Source organism: Ochotona princeps, chromosome 8 (assembly GCF_030435755.1).
Source record: "Ochotona princeps isolate mOchPri1 chromosome 8, mOchPri1.hap1, whole genome shotgun sequence".
Lineage (NCBI taxonomy): Eukaryota > Metazoa > Chordata > Mammalia > Lagomorpha > Ochotonidae > Ochotona > Ochotona princeps.
In genome coordinates, this window is record NC_080839.1 from 26,832,990 (window position 1) to 26,858,420 (window position 25,431).

General features: G+C 46.0%; 1 protein-coding gene and 1 pseudogene across 1 annotated transcript in view; one reads left to right on the forward strand and one right to left on the reverse strand.

Moving 5' to 3' along the window:
* STON1 (stonin 1) overlaps positions 1 to 25,431 on the forward strand; it is a 38,112-nt gene that overhangs the window by 6,119 nt on the left and 6,562 nt on the right. The window contains exon 2 of the mRNA XM_004590658.3: positions 19,968 to 21,938. Within this exon, the coding sequence (XP_004590715.2) occupies positions 20,015 to 21,938 (1,924 nt within the window). The 5' untranslated portion in view covers positions 19,968 to 20,014. The remainder of the gene's footprint in view (positions 1 to 19,967; positions 21,939 to 25,431) is intronic.
* LOC118760813 (small nucleolar RNA U3) lies at positions 10,786 to 10,871 on the reverse strand (annotated as a pseudogene).

Sequence of the window (25,431 nt, forward strand, 5' to 3'; positions counted from 1 at the left end):
CCGGATCCTTGTCTTCCATACACTGGGATCCCATGTGGGCAGCAGTTCGTGTTCTGGCTGCTCTGCTTCCTGTCCAGCTCCCTGCTTGTGGTCTGAGAGGGCAGTGGAGGACAACCCAAAGCCTTGGGATCCTGCGCCCATGCGGAAGACCTGGAGGAAGCTCCTGGATCCTGGCTTCAGATTGACTTAACTCCAGCTGTTGTTGCCACTTGGGGATTGAACCAATGGATGGAGGATGTTTCTCTGACTCCCCTTCTGTCTATGGATCTGCCTGTGCTATAAAAATGGATAAATGTTAAAAAAAAAAAAATTCACACAGTGCATTTTGGGGTGGGCGACTGGGTTTAATATCTGGCCCTAGCTCCTGACTGTATCTTCCTGTTAATACAAACCCTAAAAGGCAGCGGTGATGGCTCATGTAATTGAGTTACTGCCGCCCTCATGGGAGTTGTAAACTGAGTTTTTGAGTCTTGACTTTAGGTTGCAGCAGGCATGTGGGGAATGAACCAGTGGTGGAACTTTCTGACTCTCAATGAAATAATGGAAAAAAAAAGTGTGTGGGCAGGCTCCACCAGGTTCAGCCCTGGTTTCTTCTACCTCAAGGCATTTCACAGGGCATCACGTAAGGCAGTGGCCTTGGAAGGCTGTGAAAACAGAGTGCTCCCAGGGATTCCCATGTGTGCCTCTACCCGTATCACTTGCAGCCCCGACTCCCCACTCACACTGTTTCTGTCTGCCTGCAGGTCAGGCTCTGGTCCATCCCCTGGCTCTGCACAAGCACTCATCCCTCCATGCACCCCACTGGATCATTTATGCCCACCTCTGAGATTTGGCTTCTGTCTTCCTGGAGGTCTTTTCAGCCCCTAGGACCAACAGCCCGAGGCTCCTCATCACAATCATACTGTCCATCCCCACCAATCTCAGGCCTCTGGCTTTGAGGCCCCCAGAGCTCTCTATTCTGCTTCAAGGTCTTAACCTAAGGTTTGAGGATTGCCCCTGCAGGCAGAATGCACTGGTGAAGTGGACTGTGGCACTTTCATTTGCAGCAATGAGAAGCATAGTCTAAAGATTGCTCAGCTGCCATTGTTGAAAGGAAAGAAGAATGAAGTTAGGAAAAAGTGACACACCCACAACGTGGCTGACCCACCCCAGGCATAGGTCCTAATGCAAAGTCTCATACTTTCCTGAGAATATTCACAGAGCGTGCAGTAGGTGCTTTGCGAATTTCTGTTGAGTCGAAGAATAAGCGTACACAAACTATAGGAAATGGACCCCCAAATGTATCCAGAACAGAAGCCTAAGGTAGTCAACTTTCCCTTGACTGCAATAGAAAGATTGTACAAGTGGAAAACCAGTTTAGAAGTCTTGTTCCTCTTAGCTGTCACCTGTTACCATTTTACCTCTCCTGACTTCCCTTCTCCCTCATTCATCAAAAGAAATGCTAGAAAGATAATAAGAAGCGCCTGCTGAATATTTCAGACTTGTCCGGCCTTAACCTGGAGCCAGATAACCACTTGCTTTCCATTAAGTGGCATGAGTGTGGGACTTTCATTTCCTTGGCCTTAGCATGTAGCATGTTCATGATGAGCCCTTAGATCTGGGCAGGGCAGCAATGCCTAGACCAAGAGACAGGACCTAGGTTTGCGTAAAGTAGGCCAGGAGCCCACCTCCTGCCTACAAAAGCAAACACAGAAACACAGAGCCAGGGAGCACAGCTGGCTGGGGTGCAATACCCTGAGGGAGGCAGGCACAGTAGCCAGCACAGAAGCCTGGGGTCAAAGCCATCCCAAGGGCTGGGTGTATTTTCCAGGACACACTGCACATGTGCCTCACAGTGGGTGAGTGTGGGAAGTCCCAGTGCTGCTCACCATGTTGTCCGAAGGATGGCTTAGGAGAGCGGTGTTTACCCTTGAATGAAAGCCAGCAGGAAGCTAATGTGGGGCTCATGGGAGAGAGAAGAGCTTAATTTCGTCTGGATGATAACTAGATGACCTCACTCAGAAAGTAATGAGGTCCCTAGCCATGGAAAAGTTTGCTGGGCAGTTGGGTAGTCCTTCATCAGGGCTGTCGTATTAAACATTCCCACATTGTGCAGGTTGGACACTGCTGAGCGTTTGTTTGCCTTTTTCTAAGAGAAGCATATTCTCGCTTCTCACGTCCTCACCCAATCCAGTTGAGTGCAACGCTGTCCGATCTCTCAGCTATAAGCCCAGCATACTCTGTGGTCCTGGGATCCAGCCCGTGGGAACTCTTTGCTTTGCCTGTCCCCTTGAAAGTTGTGTTTCCTGACTTAGACCTTGTGTGCCAGGATGTGGCCTGGCCAGAGCTTCTCAGGGACCATCCCAGGATGTGGCCTGGCCAGGGTTTCTTGGGGACCATGGCAACATATGTTGTCCAGGGAGTGGGCCTGTTTGCTCCTTATCACACCTCTCTTGCTCCAGGCTGATCTGGAAGAGCCCAGGGCAGTGAGGCTTGGTTGCTGCTTACCTGCTCTTGTCACCTCGTCTTCATCACCTGAGGTGATGGAAGATGTTTGACTTCCTCCCACATCATTTTGCTCTGCCATGGCTTCTGGAATGAATCCCACCTGACTACTAGGCTTGGGAGACACTTTTCTGTGCTGGAAACTTCCCTGGCTTTCCATCTTTGCTTTCCCAAGAGCCTCATAGTCTATCCCAAGTGTTGGCTTTCTCACCCTTCTATTCCCCTTTCATTTTTCTTTTTAAAAATCTGTTCTTTCTCAGCTCTCCCTGTCTACTAAAAACAATAATATTACCACTTGTGTGCAATGTTTTTCTTTTCAAATTCTTTGCCGTCCTGGCATCCTGCTGGAAAGGAATGTGGAGTGGCTTGTAAGCTCCACTATGCATTTGAAGAAAAATGTTCAGAGAGGTTAGTTTCCTGGCAGAGCCAATAAGGCTGGCATCCAGGATCCCTCACTTTCCTCCCAGTCTCGGTCCTGGAGATCACACTGTATTTGCTCACAGGCCTGCAGTCACAAAGAACAGCAAGCTTGTCTTTGTGTGTGGTCATTGTACCAGAAGAATTTCCCCAGGAAACAATCCCAGGGCTCCAGAGACTGCCAGTCTGAGGCCACCCTGAGATAAACTGACAAGAGCAACAAGAGCTAAGATAGAACTCATCAAGTGCCTCAGAGTTTTCACAGACTTCCAAAGCCATTGCCTTGAATGATGCTTTCCAAGATGGCTTGAGGTAGAAAACCCATAGAAGGCACAGGTGCAGGTGAGTATCAAGGATGGAGGCCTGAGCTGTTGGCTCCTGGGCCACACACCTCTCATGTAACCTTGCTTTAGGAAGAGCAGGAAAAAGCAATCAACTTTTGTTCTATTTGATGTCAAAGGGTGTCAAGACCCTGGAGGCAAACCTAAGGTTCTGAGGATAGCAGATGACATCTGAGCGCTCTGTTTGGAGGAGAGAGCTAGGCCAAGAAGGGACTGCGAGTAGGCAGGTTCCAGTCCCAGGGATCAGGCCATCTCTAGCTAAGTGGATTGAAAGAAAATAAATCTCAGTGGGAGGCAAGAGTGTAGTCATGTGGAGTGGACCTGCTACTCCTTAGAGTAGTCAGATTTGTAGAATGGTGGTTGCTAAGGGTTGGGGGTAGGGAGAAATGGAGATATAGTACATAGAGAATGCATTTTAATATGGGATGATTGGAGTTTTGAAAGTGAATGCTGATGATAGTTGTACAACAGTGTGCATGTACTTAGCATCCCTGAAATGTTTAAAAGGCAAAATTAAATGTTTTTAAAATGTTTAAAAGGCAAAATTTAAAAAAAAAACACACACACACACACATAGGGTCTTGGAACCATAAGTAGTATCCTTTCTCCTGATTCTGTGGAGTGGTTGGGCTCAACTGGATGGTTCTTGGGCTTTCTCAACTGGAAACAGAATTCCTGAAGGCTCATCTGGTTGGATGTCCAAGCTGTTGACTCAGCATGGCTACTCTGTGGGGTCTGTCTGTCCGTCAGGATCTTGTGGGTTGTTACTACTGGGACGTAGGGCTCTGACAGGCAGGAGGCAAGCTTGTATGTCATACAGAGCTGTGTGATTTGAGAGTGTCACTTCGCCCACTGTGTGGGTCAGAGCAGTAACAGGGTTGTCCATCCTCAGGAGGAGGGTGCATTCCTCTCCCAATCCCCCACCCTGCCATGGGTAGGGGTAACATTTTCAGAAGAGCACAGGTGCGAGGGACCAGTACTGTGGTGGGCTGACTTGGGAAAGCCTGCAGCTGGAAGTATGATTGTACTGTGTGAATGCACTGAAAAGGTTAGACAGGAAACGGAATCTCTGTAGACCTCATCTTGGGAGCATTAATCCTCACATGTGATTAGAGTTTGAGGAGGCCTTGACAGCTACCTGCTAGAAGGGTTCTGGGTTCAATCAGAGAGAAGCAGAACTGGAACAGTACCTCCCAAACACTGGCTTTGCAGCTCCCAGGCCAACCAGACAGCTGTGGGGACTTCACCCAGATGGACCTGTGTGTGCTGCGAGCAGGAAAATGAACTCTGCTGGAGAGGGGTGTGGGGAGAGAACATAGCCCTGGGAGTTGTCCAGGAGAGACCAGCCAGCCCTCAGCCTCTGCCCTGCTGGGCTGGATCTGTAGGGAGTTTGTGGGCTTCACAGGGCAGGGCTGTGCTGAGGCATTCTGATGGACATGGCCTTAGGAGAGACTTCTTGAGGAGTCTGGGAGTTACTTAAGTTTGACTCAGATTGGGAAGATGGAGAGAGATCTTCAATATACTGGTTCACTCTCAAATGACTACAGTAACCAGTCTGGGCCAGCATGATGTCAGGAGCCAGGAGCTGGAGTTGGGCATTAAACCCAGGCACTCCAGGAAGGGATGCAGGTGCCTTAGCGGACATCCTAACCAATAGACTGAGCACCTGTCCCAAATCCTCACTTCTTCATTCTGTTGCATTGGAGATGAGATTTCAGCATAGATTTTGGGACAAGTATTCTGTCCCACAGCAGTAACTGCTGTTGTCCTTTTTTCATACCCGAGGAAACTAGAGGTAGTGAATTGAGTTGACTCGCTCCATGTCACACAGTTAATGGCAGGGCTGGGCCTGAAACACAGGGTTCAGTGCTCGTGTCTGTGCTGAGTATGCTGCTTATCTCAGAAGCCAGCCCTTGGGAGACCTCCATGCTGTAACCATCCATGGAATGAACAGGCAGGGGTGGTGTGGGACAAGAATTTGCACTAGACCATTTGGTTAACAAAAGCCTGGCATCCAAGGGTCGCAATGGTGGGCGATGGCTTGTGGGTGACTATTCTTGCAGGCAGGGGCCCCCAGCTTCCCAGATGGGGCTGTTCCAGTGTGAACATAGTACAGGAAGCAATCACATGGTAGTTAAGACAAATTACTGGACCAATTGCCATGAAGGTGCAGAGAGAGTAAAAGGAGAGAAGCCTTTAGAGATCTTTAAACTTTCAAGACTTTGTGCTTAACTCTCTAGGGGTGCAGTGGCCCTTTGGGGGAGAGGGAAGGAGATTTGCCCTTTGAAGAAGAGCCACTGGAGCAAAGCCCTCTCTATTGCACACCCTTTTTACGATTTCCTTCCGGATCAACACCTGGGCAGCATGTTGTTGGGTTCTGCACCCTAGTGCAGCCAGCCCCTGACCCCTGTGTGGATAATGCCCATCTCTGTCTCTGTGGGTTGAGCCACTTGCTGAGACTATAAGATAGAAGCCTATGAAAGAAGAACACCTCTTAGCCAGAGCTGGAATGGTCCCCTTGCTGCTCCCACTGGTCCTAGGGATGGAGGGCAGGTGACTATTGAGAGTGTGGGCCCAGCCTAGAGAAGGGCCCCATGAAGGCACTTTGATTTTTCCAAGCTTGGGCAGACCTTATTTGTGCAGCTGCTGGGTGATCATTGCCCCTACTTAGGATGGCTCAGGAGTTCATTGAAAGTACAGATGAGCAGCTGACCCCAGTTCCATGGCCTGAGGTCGTGTCCATCGCTGGCCCTCCACGGCAGGAACCTGAGAAGGGTAGATGAGCAGATGCAGGGATGTGGTAGGGTTGGAGGGACCAGGGCTTGGTGCTGGGGCCCCAGGCAGAGTGCTCCCAGGTGGCACACCGGACATCCTGCAGCACTGCCAAGTCCCATTCCTGTGGGAGGTGCAAATGAAATTTGAAAATCAAAATACCAGACCAACTCCAAATCTTTTCTTCATGATTAGACCAACTACAATGACTGACCAGTTGGTTGGTATCTTAAGATTTATTTATTTATTTCAATGGCTTAGTTACATGTACAGAGGGAGAGATCAAGAGAAAAGAATCTTCCATGTGTTGGTTCACACCTCAAGTGGCTGTAACAGCTAGGACTGGGCCAGACTGAAACCTAGGAACTCCTGAAGCTTCATTCGGGATCTCCCATGTGGGTGGCAGAGGCCCAAGCACATGGGCAGTCTTCCTGTGTTTCTAGGCCATTAGCAGGGGGGCTGGAATTGGTATCCATGTGAGATGCTAGTGCCACAGGCAGAGATTTAACACCCTGAGCCCCAGTGTCAGCCCCGATTGGTATCTTTTCATATCGCTGCCAATGATGACACAGCTGGACATGAGAAACAGTGATGGGAACAGATCTCCATTGGTCACTACTGTTGGTTGCAGCAGGAGAAAGAGTCCGGGGCGAACTGAACATAGCTTCGATTTGCACAGAGATGATTGGGTGTCTTAAAGGGCCATTGAGCTCAATGGAGTGGGCAAAGTGGAAAACAGCAAAACTGGAAAGGGACTTGGTCCATGCATAAGCCTGGCTGGGTTTGCAGACTGGCTTTACTGGCCTTCACTCCTACTCTCCCCGAGAGGCTGGGCAGCTGGGACTTTATCTTCGGGTGTTGGCTAAAACAAGCAGTTCCTTTAGCAGCCTTGAATGTGTTCTCAGGCAGCCACTGTAAGGGGAGCTGGTGTCATCATCCCTGGGTTGTGACTCTGAGCCACTCAAAATGAAGTGCAAGTCTTTTTAGGCCTAGGCTGAAAGGCATGTCCAGGAAGCAGGCTGTGAGCCTGGCTGGAGTTTGGTCAAAGACCGTCTTTGTTACTACACTCTAAATTTAGGATATGAAGAGATTATGAAAATAAGGTTTTAAAAAAATAGCTGGCACCCAAATTCCTGCTGGAAAAGCCAAGCTGAAATGCCACAGGGGCAGGGCTGTGCCAGGCAGTTGAGCTGGGCCAGCATCAATTATACATGAAAAAGGCATGGGTAGGTTTGGCTGCAGTTTAATATTCTACAAATGGCATTTCCTGTTACTGAACTGAACAGAATGCCACACGTGTTTGTGATTTTGAGTGCTGTGGGCCGCAGAACGGGATGCCACGTGCTAATGACGTAGTCGGGGCTGCCCTAGGTGCATCTCCGCAGCCCCAGATGAGGGCTAAGCATTTTCATTTCCCTTAAGGTTCTGTGCTGTCGTAACAGTTCCTCTTTGTTTCAGACTTTCAGCTTTGCCTTCAAAGGGAAAATGTGCATGGGAGTAACCTTTTCAACACTCTCCTAGCAAACTTTGCAGGACGTTCTGTGCAGATACATATTTCCCACTGGCCTGGTCCTGACTCCAGCTTCCATTCAGGGTCTGTATCCTGGAGTAGCCAGGCAGGCAGGTTGCTGGATTGTAGAGCTGTGTCCACACAAAGCACATAGGCGGCTATGCAGGCACAGCTCCTCCTAGAATTCCTTATCTGGGGAACAGCCAATGCAACCACACGGCTACCCATGTGAAGGCATTCCTCCTGCACACTGAGCCTCATTGTCACAGAGCAGTGGGCACAAGCATGAGGGACTGTGGAGGTGGGGCCATCCTAGAAGCCCAGATGTAGGCATTGGCCTACGCGGAGAGCTGACTTGAGCCTAAGAGCAAAGGCCGCACACATTGTCACCTTCCTGAGCTCTTCTGCAAGCAACAGAGAAGTTGACCTCTAGGCCTGAAGCAGGGCTAAGACATTCACCTGCAGATGACCTGGGATGCTGGCATCTCTGACCAGGTGCATCCGACCTGATGACGAATCTGCAGGAGAAGGAAGAGCGTCATACTTCATGTGGCTTTGGAAGACAGATGCAGGAAACTTGCAGAGAACAGCACCAGGAGACCCCTGTGATCAGGAAAGCTGGACAATGATTTAAAGTTTCCCAGAGTTTGGAGACTTAGCCAGGAATGCCACCCAAGCTGAGGAGCCACCTAGCTATGGTGAATGAGTTCTGAGAAATCACTCATTAGAAGAGCCAATGGCCAGGGGGTGCAGCCCAGAAGATGCCAGAAATAGTGCAGACTGAGTGATGAAAGCCATTCTCAGAAGTGACCCGAATTGAGCCTGAGCTGCTGTGGTTCTTGAGCAACCTCAGGGAAAACCGCCTTCCCCAGGGGACAGATATGAGTGCTGAGCTCGGTGGAGAAAGGAGCTGGTCACAAATGACCGCTGTGCCCGTGCAGTTTCAAGAGTTTTTGATTTTAGGAGGTGGTGCCTGGGCCCTGGTGCTGCTTCCTGGGTGAAGGGGAGGTGGTGAGAGGGGCTCACTGGTGGCAGGACCCTGACACCAGCCGGCCACAGCATTTGTCTGGACTTTGAGATCAGATAGAACTGGCGCAGTCCAGGCTCTGCCTCTTCTGGCTGGGCCTCTTTAGGCAAATAGTTTACCTCTCTGAACCTTCTTTTCCTCTTCTGCCAAATGATATTATTATTACCATGTGGGTCTGTATTAAATTAAGCCAGGCACATGCAATCTTTAGTGTACACAAAGTGTTTGATAAATGTTGTCAGTGTGGTCAATTAAACTGAATACCTCAGTGTCTTCCTAATTCTAAGATTCCGTGGTCTTTTGAAATGAGGAGAGAAGGGTAGCGTGGAAAATACCATTTTCAGGGATTCAGTCAAAAACCCATTGAATTGCTTCTTTGTGTCAGACATTTTCTTGGCGCTGTGGAATGTGCCCTAGTGAATGAGATGTGCGATTCCTCCTTGGCAAAGCTTTACTGTGACTCAAAGAATGTATGATGATCTACAAGTGTTTAATCCTAAGTCCCTTTGGCTAAGGATATTTTCCCACTCCTAGTATATCTTGTTCCTAAGGTTAGTTTGCATGTCAGTTGGGTAGCATTTTAAATACTATTTTAAGGTGTTGTTTGTGAAAAGGTTACTTTTTTTTCCTTTTTTTTTATTAAATAAAGCAAACATTTATTAAATTGTGATAAAAACATTCCATCAAATTACAAAACCTGAGTAAGAAAAACAAACGGCAGATGCTTAACTGTAGTTGACATTCAAATGAAATTTGCATTCCCAAAATATTATACAGTAATTAGAAAATACCAGCCAAAGTAATATTAGGATACTTTTACGTGCAGTCTCAACAAATTTGAACAGAAGCAAATTTGAACAAAGGTAAATTTTACAGTGAAACATAGCAGTAGATTAAGGATCTTAACATGTTTGTTTTACTGCTATTTGACAGAAAAGGTTACTTTTTAAAACAATTTTTTTTTGGTCAGTTCATGATACTTTCTTAATACTCCCTGCAAGAATCCCAGCAGGACTTCTGGAATGGAAGAGAAGGGCAGAGGGCAGGATTTGAAAGGCTGATGCTTTTCATGTTGGTGGTGACCTTATCCCCTCCTATGATTGTGCCACCATTTAGAAGGGTGGGTGGGAACAGTTTGTTATTTCTGGGCTTCTCTAAATATGTGGGGTGTTCAGCTCTGGGTGCATCCAGGGGCAGTGATGGCTTCTGTGTACTGGAGGTCACACATGGTAGGGTAAGCAGGTTGATAACTGCGGTTTCTGATGCCCTTGTTGGTACTGTGCATGTAAACATGTGTGTCTACTTCCACTGTGTTCTTGACTTCAGCCCATTCTGATGCTGCTTTGGCACCAGCTACTGAAAAGCCTCACAGTCTCACAGTCTCTCACAGTTTTACGGGCAAGAAATGGTTTGTTCAGACACCTTCAAACCTCAGAAATGAATTTCTAGAATTTACTATAATACATTTTTCTTTTCTACATGTGGCTCATCCAGAGTGTTAGTGTCTCTCCCTGTCTTATTTTTCCAGACTTATTTATTTTTTTATTTGAAAGGCAGATTTATAGGGAGAAGGGCAGAGAGAAAGATATCTTCCATCCACGGTTCACTCCCCAAATAGCTGCAATGGCCGGAAATGATTCAATCTGAAGCCAGCATCCAGGAGCTTCCTCTGGGTCTCACACGTGGGAAGGGGTCTCAAGGCTTTGGGCCATTCTCTGCTGCTTTCCTAGGCCTTAAACAGGGAACAGATTAGAAGTGGTGTAGCTGGGACTCGAACTGGTGCCCAAATGGGGTACCGGTGCTGGTGCTGCAAAGAAGAGGATCATTCTGTTGAACCATTGCGCCTGCCCCATCTTCCTGTCTTTTGAGTTTTGTCTAGAGTTGCAAGATAATACAGATGGCTGGAAACAGATGTCCAAAGGTATGAGGTCTGCAGTGTAGGATGGAATTTGCTGCTGAGGAAGCAGCTGGCCAGGGAATCAGGGTGGAAAAGCCTTCAGGGGTAGGCCAGCGAGAACCCAGTGCCAGGAGGCCTGGGTGCTTGGCTCTGTGCTGGCCAGGCCCAGGCCCAGGGGATGGCAGTGTGGGGATTGGTGTGGATTGTTTCGAAGCTTCAGCAAGGTATTGCACAGAAAGAGTTCTGCAAACAGTGGGACCCAGGACTCTGGAAGTCTCAGATCCAGTGTCACTTGCAGTGCAGGAAATACAGAGCTGAAGTTCCGCAGATACTGCTGCCTGCATGCTTGCAGACCCTGCTCTACACAATTAGAGAAACATCTCTAGTCACAGATACAGAAATGATCCCTGAAAGTATAGTCTTTTTTTTTTTTTACTTCTTTTTATTATTATCATTTGGTGATACAGTTCCATAGGCCCTGGGATTTCCCTTATCCCCTGCCCAATTCTCTCCCCCCTCACTAAGTTCCCCTATATCATTATTATAGTAGAGTTCTTCATGCACAGTCATATGTCCATCATTGTGGGCATGGACAATGGCAGAGAGTCCAGCATCCTATTGTCAAGATATAGTGAACAGTTTCATTGGGAGTCCATCTTTGTCTGGAAGTAGAGATGCATACTGCATTGTATCTCACATCTGGATATGATAGTCTCCATTACACAGTTTTGATGTATAGTAATACATCAAAAGTATAGTCTTATGCTTGTGGATTCTGATGTCTGGGGAGCAGCAGATGCACTGAGAAAAGTGTATGCAGCCCGCTCTGGGCCTGCTCTTTCCTCCCATTGCCTCTGTGGGCTGGTTTCTGGCAGACCAGGGCTCAGGGTGAGCTGGGGCCCCTCTCCCTGGGAGAGTTTGCAGGGAAGGAGGAGACAGGGAAGAACTGGATAGAACTGGATGGAGTTGTTGAATTTGGATCCAGGGACGGGACAGCTGGGGGCTCTGAGACCAGAATGGAAGGATGAGGTCATGTGGAGGAAACAGTGAAAGAGAACTGGGAGTAAAAAGGATTGATAAAGGCAGCAAGAGAGGGGAAAGAGGAGACAAGCCTTCCCTTGGCCATGGAGAGCTGGAGACTCAGCTCCTCCCTCCAAGGTAGTGTCTCTCTCCTTCCTGCCTTTGCAGCAGGGATCAAGGGTTCTTGCAGAATCTTGTCTGTCCCGATTAAATTACAGGCACATTGGCCATGTGCTTCCTGTGGAAGATCCTAGATGTGGGGTAGGGTGGATGTGGGAGGGATGGTGGTGGTGTTGAAGAGGTGTACCCTTTGCATAGATTGGAGGTCAAGGTTGGGAAGTTTGTGTCAGGTGTGCTTTGAGAAAAACATCTAGACTGCTTTCAAAGTGGTAAGACTGTTCTGTTTGGCAGATGGAAATCAGTTTGTCTCACAGTAAGTAGAAGTTGAAGAAAGCAACACCAACTGTTTCCAATTTTGAAGCTCTAAGGGGGAAACTGATGAGACAAAAATGTTTGGCGTAGATCAGAAAAGGATTCAGTCATTCCTTGCTCCTCTCTCTTTTTAATAAACTTAACCAAAGTAAATGTTTTCATGCTCTCCCATCCCATCTGTACAAGGAGTTACTTTGGCTCCATTCCTTTCCTAAGAAGGTGGGCTGGGGATTGGTGAAGATATTGCTGTAGGTTTCCTGTTGTGGAGCCTCTTGGCAGGATCTCGTTGAACTGCTGCCCCTTTCTGCTCCTAGGGGAAAGAGCTCCATGGCCACTTCCTCCAAGGACAGTGACAGTGAAATGCCCCCCAGAGAGCCAGGCGGGCTGGGCTGCTGTCCTGTGTTGCTTTTGTACCCTTGTGAATGTGTGGATGCAGCAAATAACAACTCTGAGCTCCCTGCCTGTGGCAGAGCCCCAGGTCCTAGCTTTCTTGGTATTGGCAATTTTCCAGGCATGATGATTGCACGGACTGAGCCTTCGTTATCTACCAGGGAAGGCAAGTCAGGGGACTGGAGGGAGCTGATGAGGCTCTTCTCAGGCTGCTGTTCTGGCAGGTTTGGCGTTTTCCCATCAGTAAATTTCTTGGAGTTTTACTTCCCATAATGTTGGCTGCCTGGGTAACAATGCCAGTGCTAAGCCCCTACACTTAGTGGTAACACAATTTCTATATTTGAAAATAATTTCATTTGGATGTCAACCACCACGGAATTGTAGACTTGGAAGGAAACCCAGATATCATTGCGGTGTAATCACTGCATGTCCAGACAGGCCAAGTGCACTGCTGGCGAGCCACAGAGCAGTGCCAGTATTTGCATGACTCCACCCCAGATTAGTGCTGGGACCTCGGCAGCCCATGATGGAATTAGAGCAGCTTTAGCGCTTTATGTTCCATCAGAGTGCGCTGAAGGGGCTCCTGTCCCAATCCTAGATCTTTCCACAGTTGTACAGGAGAGAAATGACCACACAAAACTTAACATACAGGCGTTCATGGTCACATTATTCCATAAAGAAAGTGGAAGTGAACCAAATGTCATTCGTTAACTGATGAATGGCTAAACCAGTGTGCAATATAGTTCTCACAGTGGAATATTATTCAACCATAAAAGGAAAGAAGGACTGATAATTACTGTCACATGAATGTGCACTGAAAATATTGATGGGTGAAAGATACAAGACACAAAGACCGTCATCTGTTGTCTGACCCAGTCTATATGCAATGTGCAGAATGAGCGTGCTTACAAAGACCGAAGAAGTGGTTATCAGAGCCTGAAAGGAGAGGAGAATTTCTGGTGGGGGTACAGAGGGGAGGGTAATTGATAGTAAATGTAGACTTTATTTTATGAATGATGAATAAGGTCCTGGAATTTGATAGCAGTGATTGTTGTTCAATGCTGCTAAGATACTAAAAACCACTAAGTTGTATGCTTTTTCTTCAAAGGGTGAGTTTTATGGTGTATGAACTATACCTCAATAAAACCTGTTATTTAAAAAAAAATTCCTAATTCTATGTCTTACTGGCTGGGTGACTTCAAGCAATGAACCTAAACCCAAGTAATTTTCAGCTACCAAATTGGAATAATGATATATACTTCATGGGGTCATTTTGATAAATGAGATCAGAAATTTGAAAATGTTTCTAAACTATGAACCTTACATAATTTTGGGCTGTCAGTTGGTTATGAGGTTATTATAGATTACATTTTTAAAATCTTTTCCACTAACATGGTCTGGCTACAAAATAATTACTCAAAGACTTACTGGGTTGATTCAAAAGTATTACAGTTATTGAGTTAGAAAATATGTCAACATGAAGTCTACCCTTCTAATATATGTTTAAGTGTACACTGCAAGTTGAATGTAATTATAAACACAACAAATTTCTAGAACTTTCTGTCTGTACCACTGCATTCCCATACCCAGTGACCAACAGCTCCCTATTTTTCCCTGCTTTCGATTCCTGGCAATCAAATTTTACTTTCTGCTGTGAGTCGAACAACTTCAGATAACTCATATGAGTGCGATCGTGCAGTGTTATGCCTTCTGTGATTGGCCTGTTTCGTCTAACACATGTGCTCAGGGTTAATCTGTATGGTTGCTTGGGCTAGAACTCCCATCCTTTAAAAAGGATGGATAATATTTTGCTGTATGAATATGCCATATTTTCCTTATCCATTCACTTGCTAATGAGTATTCAGGTTGTTTATGTTGGTTGACTACTGTGGATAATGCTGCCAAATATCTCTTCAAGATCCTGTTTTCAGTTATTTTCATAAATGCATAGAGGTCGATTCCCTGGGTCATGTGGTTGTATGTGCTGTTTTCTGTAATGGGTATAGTGTTTTACATTCCCACCAAATATTGCACAGAAGTTCTAAATTCTACATATTTTTTCCAACATTTGTTATTTTTCTCCCTCAACCACCTTCTTCTTCTTTTTCTAATAATGGCCATTCTGACAGATTTGAGGCAATATCTCCTTGTAGGTTTGATTTGTATTTTTCTGATGATTACTCAAAGTTTGCCATCTTCTCATTTACTCATTGGCAATTTCAGTGTCTTCTCTGGAGAAATGTCTGCCCACTGTTTAATTGGGTTGTTTTCCTGTAGTTGTTTGAAATCCGTTTATATTTTGAATATAAATCCCTAAGCAGATATGTGGGTTGCAAGTGTTTTATCCCACTCTGTGCATGGCCTTTTTGCTCTGTCGTCATTTCCTGGGAGGGGCAGAAGCTGTTGACTTTGCTGTCCTCCCACTGGCCTATTAATGCTTTGTTTCCTCTGCTTTGACGCCATCTGCAAGAATCATGGCCAAGACCAGTGTTACCAAGACTTCTCTTAGTGTTTTGAGGAGCTTTGTACATTTAGGTCTGATGGTTAGATCTTTTATCCATTCTGAACTGGTATTTGAGTGTGATGTGAGATATAGATCTACTTCTATCTAGATTTCTGAACGCCATTTACTGAGGAGACTATTCTTTTCCCATTGCAGAATCTTGACACCCTTGTCAAGGATCATTTGACTGTTTACTTGGCCATAGTTTTATTTCTGGGCATTATATTTCTGTTACATTTGTCTAGATGTCTATCTTTATTGCCAATACTACCCTGTTTTGATTATTGTAGCTTTGTAACACACTTGGAAGTTAGTAAGTCTGAGACCTCCAGCTTTGTTCTTTCTTAAGATTATTTTGGGGCCCGGCACGATAGCATAGTGGTTAAAGTCCTCATCTTGCACGCACTGGGATCCCATGTGGTCACCAATTCTAATCCCGGTGGCCCTGCTTCCCATCCAGCTCCCTGCTTGTGGCCTGGGAGGGCAGTTGAGGATGGCCCAAGGCCTTGGGACTCTGCGCCCGCATGGGAGACCCAGAAGAGCTCCTGGCTCCTGGCTTCGGATTGGCTCAGCTCCAGCCATTGCAGTCACTTGGGGAGTGAATCATTGGACATAGGATATTCCTCTCTCTCTCCTCTTCTCTGTATATCCACCTTTCCAATAAAAATAAATAAATTTTTTTTTTTAAAAGATTATTTTGGCTATTTAGGAATCTTTTATATTTCTGAAAAGTTACAGGATTTTGTTATCTCCCTTTGAAGAAAGGTCACTGAATTCTTGATAGGAGTTACATTGAGTCTCTTGGAGTAATATAAACATTTTAACAATATTAATTCTTTCAATCTGTGAACATGTGAGGTCTTTACATTTATTTGTCTCTAAATTTAAATTTTCTTCAGTGACATTTTGTACTTTTTGGTTATGTTTCACTCATTTGGTTATGTTTATTTCTGGATATTTTGCTTTTTTAAATAATGTGTTTGTTTTCTAAATTTCCTTTTTGAATAATTCATTGTTGGTATAGAAAGATACAACTTATTTTTGTATGTTGATTTTATGTACTGCAACTTTGCTGAGTCTAATTGGTTTTTTTTTTTTTTTTTGGTGTACTCTGGGAACAGAGATAATGTTTACTTTTTCCTTTCTGATTTGAAAGTGTTTTCTTTCTTTTCTTGCCCAGTTGTCTAAGCTAGGCATTCTAGAACTATGTTTAACAAAGTGCCTTGATCTTGTTATTAAAGAAAATGTTCCATGCTTTCCCTGCTGAGTATGATGCTAATTTTATGGGTGTTTCATATATGGAAATTACATTGAGATAATTCCTTTCTATTGCTAGTTTGTATCAGGAGTGGCTATCAAGTCTTGTCGGTTGCTTTTTGTGCATGTATTGAGTTCATCAAGTGAACTGTGTCTTCTGTCTCGTTAATGCGATACTTGACATTGATTGATTTCCCTGAGTTGAGTTAAGCTTCATCCCAGGGATAAATCCTACTTTGTTATGGTGTGGGATACTTTTAATGCACAATTGTGTTTGATTTGCTAGTATTATAAAATGATTTTGGAAGTGTTCCATCCCATTCTTCTTCTTTTAATGTTTTTGATTAGTTTTTGTCTGAATGTTTAGCAGAATTCAGCTGTGAATCCATTTGAATGCTGGAAGGCTTTTTGATGACTAAGTTAGCCGTTTAACTGTGTGTATATATATATATGTATATATCTATATATCTATATATTCAAATTTTCTACTTGTTTATGATCCAGTCTTGGTAGAGTGAATGCTTCTGGGAGTTCCTATCCCTTGTAAGCTTGTTGGTGAGTGAGTGTTCACGTGATCCCTTGTGATCCTTTTTCGTTCTGTGGCATCAGTTGTCCTCACTGAGTTCTCTTCTTATTTGACTCTTCTCTTAGTATAGCTCAAGGTTTTTTAATTTTGTTGATCTTTTTAAAAAAGAAACTAACTCTCAGTGTCATTTTTTCCTGTTATTTATCATTTATTTCTTTATAATTAACTTATTTATTAGAAAGGCAGTGTTAACAGAGAAGGAGTGAGACTAGGGAAAAATAAATATGTATAGAGAGAGGTCTTTCATCATCTGGGTCATTCCTTAGGGCTAGGCCAGGCGGAAATCAGGAATCTGGAATTCCATCCAGGTCTCCCATGTGGGTGGCATGGACCCATGTTTTGGGCCATCTCCCACTGCTTCCCAGCAGAAAAACTTGGACTTGACTTGACATTGATATGAGATGCTGGTGTTGCAGGCAGCAGATCAACTCACTGCATCACAGCACCAGCTCCTATCTCGTTCTTTTCTGCTTTGGTCTTTATTATTTTTTTTTCTTCTACTGAATTTGGGTATGGTTTGTTCTAGTTTGAGTTCCTGGAGGTATAAAATTAGGCTGTTTCTTCGAAGTCTTCTTTATTTGAAAGAGAATATTTTCAGTTTATTTGAAAGTGAGGGGAGGAGGGAAGGAGGGAGAGGTACAGAGGAAAAGGAGGTTGAGATCCACCTGCTGCCTCACACCTTGGATGCCCACAGTAGCCAGGGCTGTGCCAGTATAAAGGCAGAAGATTGAAACCCAATTGCAGTCTCTCACATGGTACCCAAGTAATTGGACTGTCATCTAACACTGCCCTAGTCAAACTTTATCAGGAAGGTGGGTTGCTGAATGAAGCAGGAACCAGGACTCAAATACTGTATTACAATATGGGGTGCAGGCCTGCCATGTGGGGGCTTAACTGCTGTGCCAAGAGCTTGCCTCTTTCTTTCGTGTGTGTGTGTGTGTGTGTGTGTGTGTGTGTGTGTGTGTGTTTGTGTGTATTTGTGGCTATAAACTTCGCTGGGAATTCTGCTTTATACTGCATCACATGTTTTACAGTGCTATTTTCATGTTCATTTTTTTCTCAAATTATTCTTTATTTTGCTTTTTGCTTTTTGCTTTTGACTCACTGGTTTTTTCAAGATTGTATTATTCAATTTTTTTATAAGATTTATTTTATTTTTATTACAAAGTCAGATGTACTGAGAGGAGGAGAGATAGAGAGGAAGTGGAGCTGCCGGGATTAGAACCAACGGCCACATGGGATCAAGGCAAGGACCCTAGCCACTAGGCCATGCTGCCGAGCCCGTATTATTCAATTTTTATATATTCATGAATTTTTTAGTTGTCTTTCTGCTGTTGATTTATTGCTTTTCCCCATTGTGGTTACAAAAGATATCCATATGATTTCAATCTTATTCTTTTTAAAAACTTTAAATGTTTTTAAATTTATTTTTTAAAAAAAGGATTATTTTTATTGGAAAGGCAGATTTTATAGAGAGAAGGAGAGACAAAGAGAAAGATCTTCTGTCCACTGGTTCACTCCCCAAGTGACTGCAGTAGCTGGAGCTGAGCCAAGCTGAAGCCAGGAGCCAGGAGTTTCTTCCTGGTCTCCCAAATGAGTTCAAGGTCCCAAGACTTTGGGCCATTTTCCACTGGTCTCATAGGCCATGAACAGGGAGCTGTGTGGGAAGTGCAACAGTCAGGATACAAACTGTCATTAGTCTTAATAAATTTGTGGTAACTTGTTTTGTGGGGTTGATGAGATGGCACTGCACATTGAGTTGCTGCTTATAATCCAGGCATCTCATGTGACTGCTGGTTAAGTCTCAGCTGCTGCACTTCTAATCTAGCTTCTCGCTAATGCATCTGGGAAAGCAGCAGAAGATGGCACAAGTATTCGGGTACCTGCCACACAAGTGGGAAACCAGAATGGGATTCTGGGCTCTTGATTTTGACCTGGCCCATCCCCAACTGTTGTCATTTGGGAGCAAACCAAAAAGGAAGATTTCTCTCTTTCTTTCTCTCTCTCTCTCTCTCCCTCTCTCTCTCTCCCTCCCTCCCTCCCTCCCTCCCTCTCTCTCTCTCTCTCTCTCTCACACACACACAGAGACAGACTTGTTTTGTGACCTCATGTGTGACCTATTATGGAGAATGTTTTATGTGCACTTTGGAAGAATGTGTGATATGTAGCTGTGGGTGGAATGCACTGTAATATGACCTATATGTACACTTTGGTCTTCTGTGTTGTTCAAGTCCTCTATTGCATTTTTGATCTTCTAGATAGATGCTCTATTTTTTTAAAGATTTATTTATTTGTATTTGAAAGGCTGACAGAGAGAGAGAGAGAGAGAGAGAGAGAGAGAGAGAGAGAGAGAGAGAATTTGCTGGTTCACTGGCCCAAATGGCTACAATGACCTAGGTTCAACCTATCCAAAGCCAGGAACCAGGCGCTTCTTCCAGATGTCCCACGTGGGCACAGGGGGTCTAAGGGTTTGGGTTGTCCTCTGTTGCTTTTCCAGGCCATAAGCAGGGAGCAGGAAAGTGGAGCAGCTATCCTGTCTATGGCCTTGGAAAGCAGTAGAGGAAGGGCCAAAGCCTTGGGACCCTGCACCGGCGTGGGAGACTTGGAGGAAGCTCCTGGCTTCAGATCGGTTTAGCTCTGGTGGTAATGGCCACTTGGGGAGTGAATCATTGGGCAGAAGATATTCTTCTCTGTCTCTCCTCCTCTTTGTATATCTGACTTTCCAATAAGAAAAAACAAATCTTAAAAAGAAAAGCAGTGGAGCAGCTGGGGCATGAGCCAGTGCCCATATGGGATGCTGGTACCACAAGTGGAATATTTAGTGTGCTGCGTCACCATGCCATCTCTCCTACCTAATTTTTGGTAGTGGAGCGTTGATCCTTCCTACTGCTGTGGTATAGTGGTCCATTTCTCCCTTTAGTTCTATTGATGTTTACTTCATGATTTGAGTAATCAAATGTTGGGGCCGTACATATTTATAATTGTTACATCTTCCTGGTGAATCTGTCCTTTGTCTTTGTGACAGTCTGACTTAAAGTTTGTTCTGTCTGATACCGGTGTGACAACCTGTACTCCACTGGCATGGGATATCCTCCGTTCTTTTACTTTTAGCCTGTGTGTATCTTTAAATTTCACGTAAACAATGTGTAGCTAGATCTTGCATTTTTCTTAATGTATTCAGCCATCGAAGGGCTGTTATCTTTAAGCATTTCTTTGAACTTAATAACTCTGTAAATCTGAGTGCTTTTGTGTTTTACTTCTCAGAACTATAGGCAACTAGCAACTCGTGTTTTCCCTTTGGTTTTATTCTCCTGTTTTTCTCTCTTAACAGAGACAACATTCCCAATTCCTTGTGAAAACCACCATTGGATTGCAAAGATGTGCTCCATGAATCCAGGCAACTGGGTCACCTTTGATGACGATCTTGCTTTTCAAGCTTCTCAAAGGCCAAAGAGTTTACCTCTGGGGACTCAAGGTGTCTCTAGACCCAATGGACTGAAGCTGAACCTTTCCGGCCCAAAGGAGTTTCCCAGTGGTTCCTCTTCTACCGGCAGCACCCCTCTCTCCTCTCCCATTGTAGACTTTTACTTCAGCCCAGGACCTCCAAGTAACTCCCCTCTTTCCACGCCTACCAAAGACTTCCCAGGGTTTCCTGGTATCCCCAAAGCAGGGACTCACGTGCTTTATCCCATACCAGAAGCATCGTCAAACAGCCCACTCACTACAGATTCCTCTTTTTTGTCTCCCAAACCAACCTGCTCATCCCACGCGCTCTTATCCAGTGACCACACAGATGCATCTCCAGCTCCCAAAGCAGGGCTTCCAAGTGAAATTAGCACTCATGAGACCGAAAGCCAGAGGTTCCAGGGTGATGCGCCCCAGTTTCAGTACTTTCGGGAGGACTGTGCTTTTTCTAGTCCATTTTGGAAAGATGAATCCGGTGCTTCCCAGTTCACCCTTGAGGCCCTGGGAAGCAGAAAGACATTCTCACTGAGAGACAAGGAGACACCTGTTTACCAAAAAAGCCTCAATAAATGTTCGCTCAGCTACATCTGTGAGAAGCTTGAACATCTCCAGTCCGCTGAGAATCGGGAGTCATCACTTGGGAGTGTATCCACGCGGTGTCTGGACACTGAGGGCCCCGCCTCTGCCTTTGTCCCCCACACGCTCTTCAGGAGCCAGCCCACTTCCGGGTGGTCATTCATGCTGAGGATCCCTGAGAAGAAGAACATGATGTCTTCCCGGCAGTGGGGACCGATCTTTCTGAAAGTTCTACCTGGAGGCATTTTGCAAATGTACTATGAGAAAGGGTTAGAGAGACCTTTCAGAGAGTTGCAGCTCGATCCGCATTGTAGGCTTTCGGAACCCAAAGTGGAGAGCTTTAGTGTGGCAGGGAAGATCCACACGGTGAAGATTGAGCACGTGTCTTACACAGAAAAAAGGAAATACCACTCTAAGGCGGAAGTGGTTCATGAGGCCGACATAGAGCAGATGCTGAAGCTGGGCACCACAGAGTACCATGACTTCCTCGACTTCTTGACCACTGTGGAGGAGGAACTGGTGACGCTGCCAGCCGTGGCCAAACCGAGAAGGAGCTATGAGGAGCAGGAGATGACTGTGGAAGTTGTGGACCACTTCTGGGGTAGAGTCACCAGAGAAGAAGGAAAACTGGTTGAAAGTGCAGTGATAACACAGATCTCTTGCCTCTGCTTTGTGAATGGGAATGCGGAGTGCTTTCTAACCTTGAATGACCTTGAGCTTCAGAAACTGGATGAATCCTACTTTGAAAAAGACACAGAGAGAAGGGGAATCAATATTCTTGACTACCATTTTCATAAGTGCGTGAAAGTACAAGAGTTTGAGCAATCAAGAATCATTAAGTTTGCCCCCTTGGATGCCTGCCGCTTTGAGCTGATGCGTTTCAAAACCTTGTATGATGGGAGCGACCTCCCGTTTTCTGTGAAGTCTGTCGTGGTTGTCCAGGGTGCATATGTGGAACTTCAAGCCTTCATCAACATGGCCCCACTGGCCCAGAGGCCATCCCTTGCCAGTCCCTTGCAGTCCTGTGACAGTGTAACAATACACTTCCCTGTTCCATCCCAGTGGATCAAGGCCCTCTGGACCATGAATCTCCAAAGGCAGAAGTCCTTGAAAGCCAAAATGAACCGCCGGGCATGTCTGGGAAGCTTACATGAGCTTGAATCTGAACCCGTCATTCAGGTCACAGTGGGGTCAGCAAAATATGAGAGTGCCTTCCGGGCTGTGGTATGGAAGATAGACCGACTTCCAGATAAAAATTCAAGTAAATGCTCAGCAATTCCTGTTGGTTGTCATGAGAAACACCTTGAATATTTTCACCCCCTCCTTGAGTTGAGCCAGGCAGAGGCACCTGCTGACAAATCAAATGAGACCGCGCTTACACGGAAGGGTTGGGGATGGAACATTTAGCCAAACAGCTGGCTTACATATTTCCTCATTGATTTATTTCTATCAGATGAGTTTAACTTCTTCATTTCTTTTAATATCATTAAGGAATGCCATCTTCAGCTAGGAATTCGTGGAGCTTGGCTAGTACTGAGGGAAGATTTATAAACATCCGTGGTTGGGCTCCCTGACATGAACTCAACCACTGCAACACTAAACATGTGTCTAACATAGCCTCAATTCCCTTATGATCTTTTTTGGGAAAGATTTTATTTGTTTATTTGAAAGGCTGAGTTAGAGAGAGAGAAAGAGAGAAGTCTTCTCTCTGCTGGTTCACTCCCTAAATGGCTGCAGCAGCCAGGGCTGACTTAAGCCAAAGCCAGGAACCAGGAGCCTCTGCTGGGTCTCCCCCCTTGGGTGGTGGGGACACAGGCACTTGGACCATCCTCTGCTGCTTTCCCAGGAGTGTTAGCAAGGAACGGTGTTGGACGTGGAGCAGCCAGGATGTGAATTGGCATCATATTGGATGCTAGTGTTGAAGGTGGTGGCTTTACTCATTGTACCACATTGCTGGCCCCTCCTACTTCATCTTTTTAAAGGCCCTTCATCCCTGAGTCTCCCTGAGCTTGTCTTCTCAGCCAGAGCCACTCCCTGTTTAGGTTGTAGCACCTGTTCCTTGGACTAAAGCTACTTTTCATTTTTACCCAGACAGGTTTCTTCGGAGAGCGCAGGAATGGGGTCCCAAAGGCTGCCCCTGCCCCTCTGTCTCTACTGGGACAAGCCAGCAGACTGACCATCTCCCCCAGCAACCACTCCCCCCAGTTCTCTCTTAGAACCTTAATTCTCCAAACCTAGGCAAAAACTGCAGCCGGCCCTATGTCCCAGTGCCATCTCCCAAACCAGTGGGAGATTCCAGCAGTTAGCTTGTCACCCAGGCCTTGGTCCCAGGAGGCATTCCATCGCGTTTGGCTATCTCAGCTGGTTGTGTTAAAATTGGGTAGACACAGGCCCTGCTCAGTAGCCTAGTGAGTAAAGTCTTTGCGTTGCAACCACCAGGATCCCATACGGGCACTTGTTTGTGTCCCAGCAGCCCCACTTCCCTTCTAGCTTCCTGCTTGTGGCCTGGGAAAGCAGTAGAGGATGACCCAAAGCCTTGGAACCCTGTACCCATGTGGGAGACCCAGAAGAATTTCCTGACTCCTGGCTTCAGATCAGCTCAGTTCTGGCTGTTGCAGCAACTTGGGAAATGAACCAGCAGATAGAAGATCTTTCTCTCTATATTTCCCTCTCTCTGTAAATCTGCCTTTCAAATAAAAATAAATAAATCTTTTTTTTTTTAAAAAAAGGAATTGGGTAGACACCACCTAAGCATTAAAGTCAAGATGATTAAAAAAATATTCTAAGGAAACCCATCTCGAAGTTCACAGCTTTGAGGAGGCAGTCCCCGTATGCTATGTATTTTATAACAGTGATGGTAGAATAGGAAGTATTATGATGAAGTAGGGTATAACATAATAAGGCACAAAAGCAAAATTTGCAAATAGGGCTGAGTCCTGTTCTAGTTAAGTTTGTCCCTCACAGAACACTGGGCTGTGCAGGCGACTTGAGGGCAGAATTGGGAGGTGTGAGTTGATGTGTTCATTCATTCTACCAGACCACTCTAAGCACGTACTGTGTGCCAAGTGCCATGGCAAGTGCTGAGAGTAAAGATGAGGATGAGTAAGATCTGATCCTGGTTTCCAAATAGCTCTCAGCTGTTCTAATCCTGTGGGGAAATCTAAGCTCCCATCAGGCTGAGGAATTCCGAGGACGCATTGCTATTTGGTGTGGTCCCAGAGTAAGCTACTCCACCCTTGAGTGTAGGGTAGAACAGAGCTTTAAAATAGGATTGATATTCAAGCTCCTCCCCATACCACTTATATTGCTATCTATATTTTAAGAGTTCCCCAAATGAACATTCATCTAGTCACTCCTCAGCAAAGCCTCCCCTCCTCCAGCAGGTGGAGGAGCCTCAGCCAGGGTGGGGAGTGTGGCCCCCAAAGGCTTTGTGGGCTTCTAGAACAGGAAGAGCAGACCCCAGCTCTGACAGGACTGCAGGCTGCAGTCCTCCTGGATGGCCACACTGTCCTTCACTCACGCCTGTCCTACAGCATCCTCCTGGCAGCCCTGACTGTGCTCCAGGCATGGCCGGGCTGCCTTGGCCTTGGGGCAGGGTGGGGCATGCCCACAGTGGATGGCTTCTAAGCGAGCCTGCTGGTTAACACTAGGGTGAAGGGGCAGGTCTGCCTCTTCTGGGACATAATCCACCGTCATGCTTTGTGCCTTGTTCCACAGTTTGGCTGGAGAGGAAACATAAACACTTCTTAGATTATCTTCACGGAGGAGAAACCAGTTTGGAGGACTTGAGTTTCCAGACAATCGATTCTGGAAGTTCTTTGTGCTACCATTAGGCAAGAGGGCTTCACTAAACAAGAAGCAAAGCAAGGAGACCCTAGGACACTGGAGACCTCCCTGGGGCCAGAGGGATAACCTAACTCTCAGGTTTTCCCTTGGGCTCTAGAGGTGCCCACTAGGATTACAGGTCAGCTTAGATTTTGTGTAGTTTTGAAGTAAGAATTTTGGTTGAGAGTGGGGCTCCGGAGGTTCAGCCTGCTGGCCTGTCTGGGTGGAGACAGAGGGACCAGCGGAGCCCATTGGGAGTAGAAACTAAGCACCCAGGCCTGGAAACAACGTTGATTCTTCAAATTGAGACCCATCCCAATGATCTTTCTCTCAGTTTTCTGGGTAGAGCAACATTTAACGCTTCTTGCAAATGACTGTGTTGATAGCAGTGCATTTCCCAGGAGTGATGGTGTAGTCAGCTGATGGAGTCATCAAGCATTTCTGGAGGGGAAGGCTTGCTCCTTCGCTCATCCCTCCCACAAATACCTGCTGCATCTATTCTTGCTCTGTGCTGGGGCATGGGAGAGACACCCTGAAGCGGGAACGCTGCGTGCCTGAACTCAGCCTGTTGAGCTGAGATAGACCCACACTTGCCCAAAGTTCCTGCCTGTTGACGCCTTCACAGTGGGGATTCCAGAGCAGGAGCAGAGGCTTTGTTGGTTGAGGGGCAAGGTCAGGAGGACTCCACCAAGGGGGACAGGGTGAGGGGTCCTGCTGAAGTTTAGGAACAGAGGAGGTATGGGAGAAGAGCCAGCACATCCTGAGACCTTGTGAGTCATCCTGAGGGGACAGGCCAGGGAGCGAGGCTGCCAGGAGGTGACAGGTACAGAGGGAATTGTGAACAGGGCGAAGGGGGATAGGGCAGGGATGTGAGATGGGGAAAAGGCAGGAGAGGACCCAGCTCAGGGTTTGTTGCTTTGGTGAGTAGG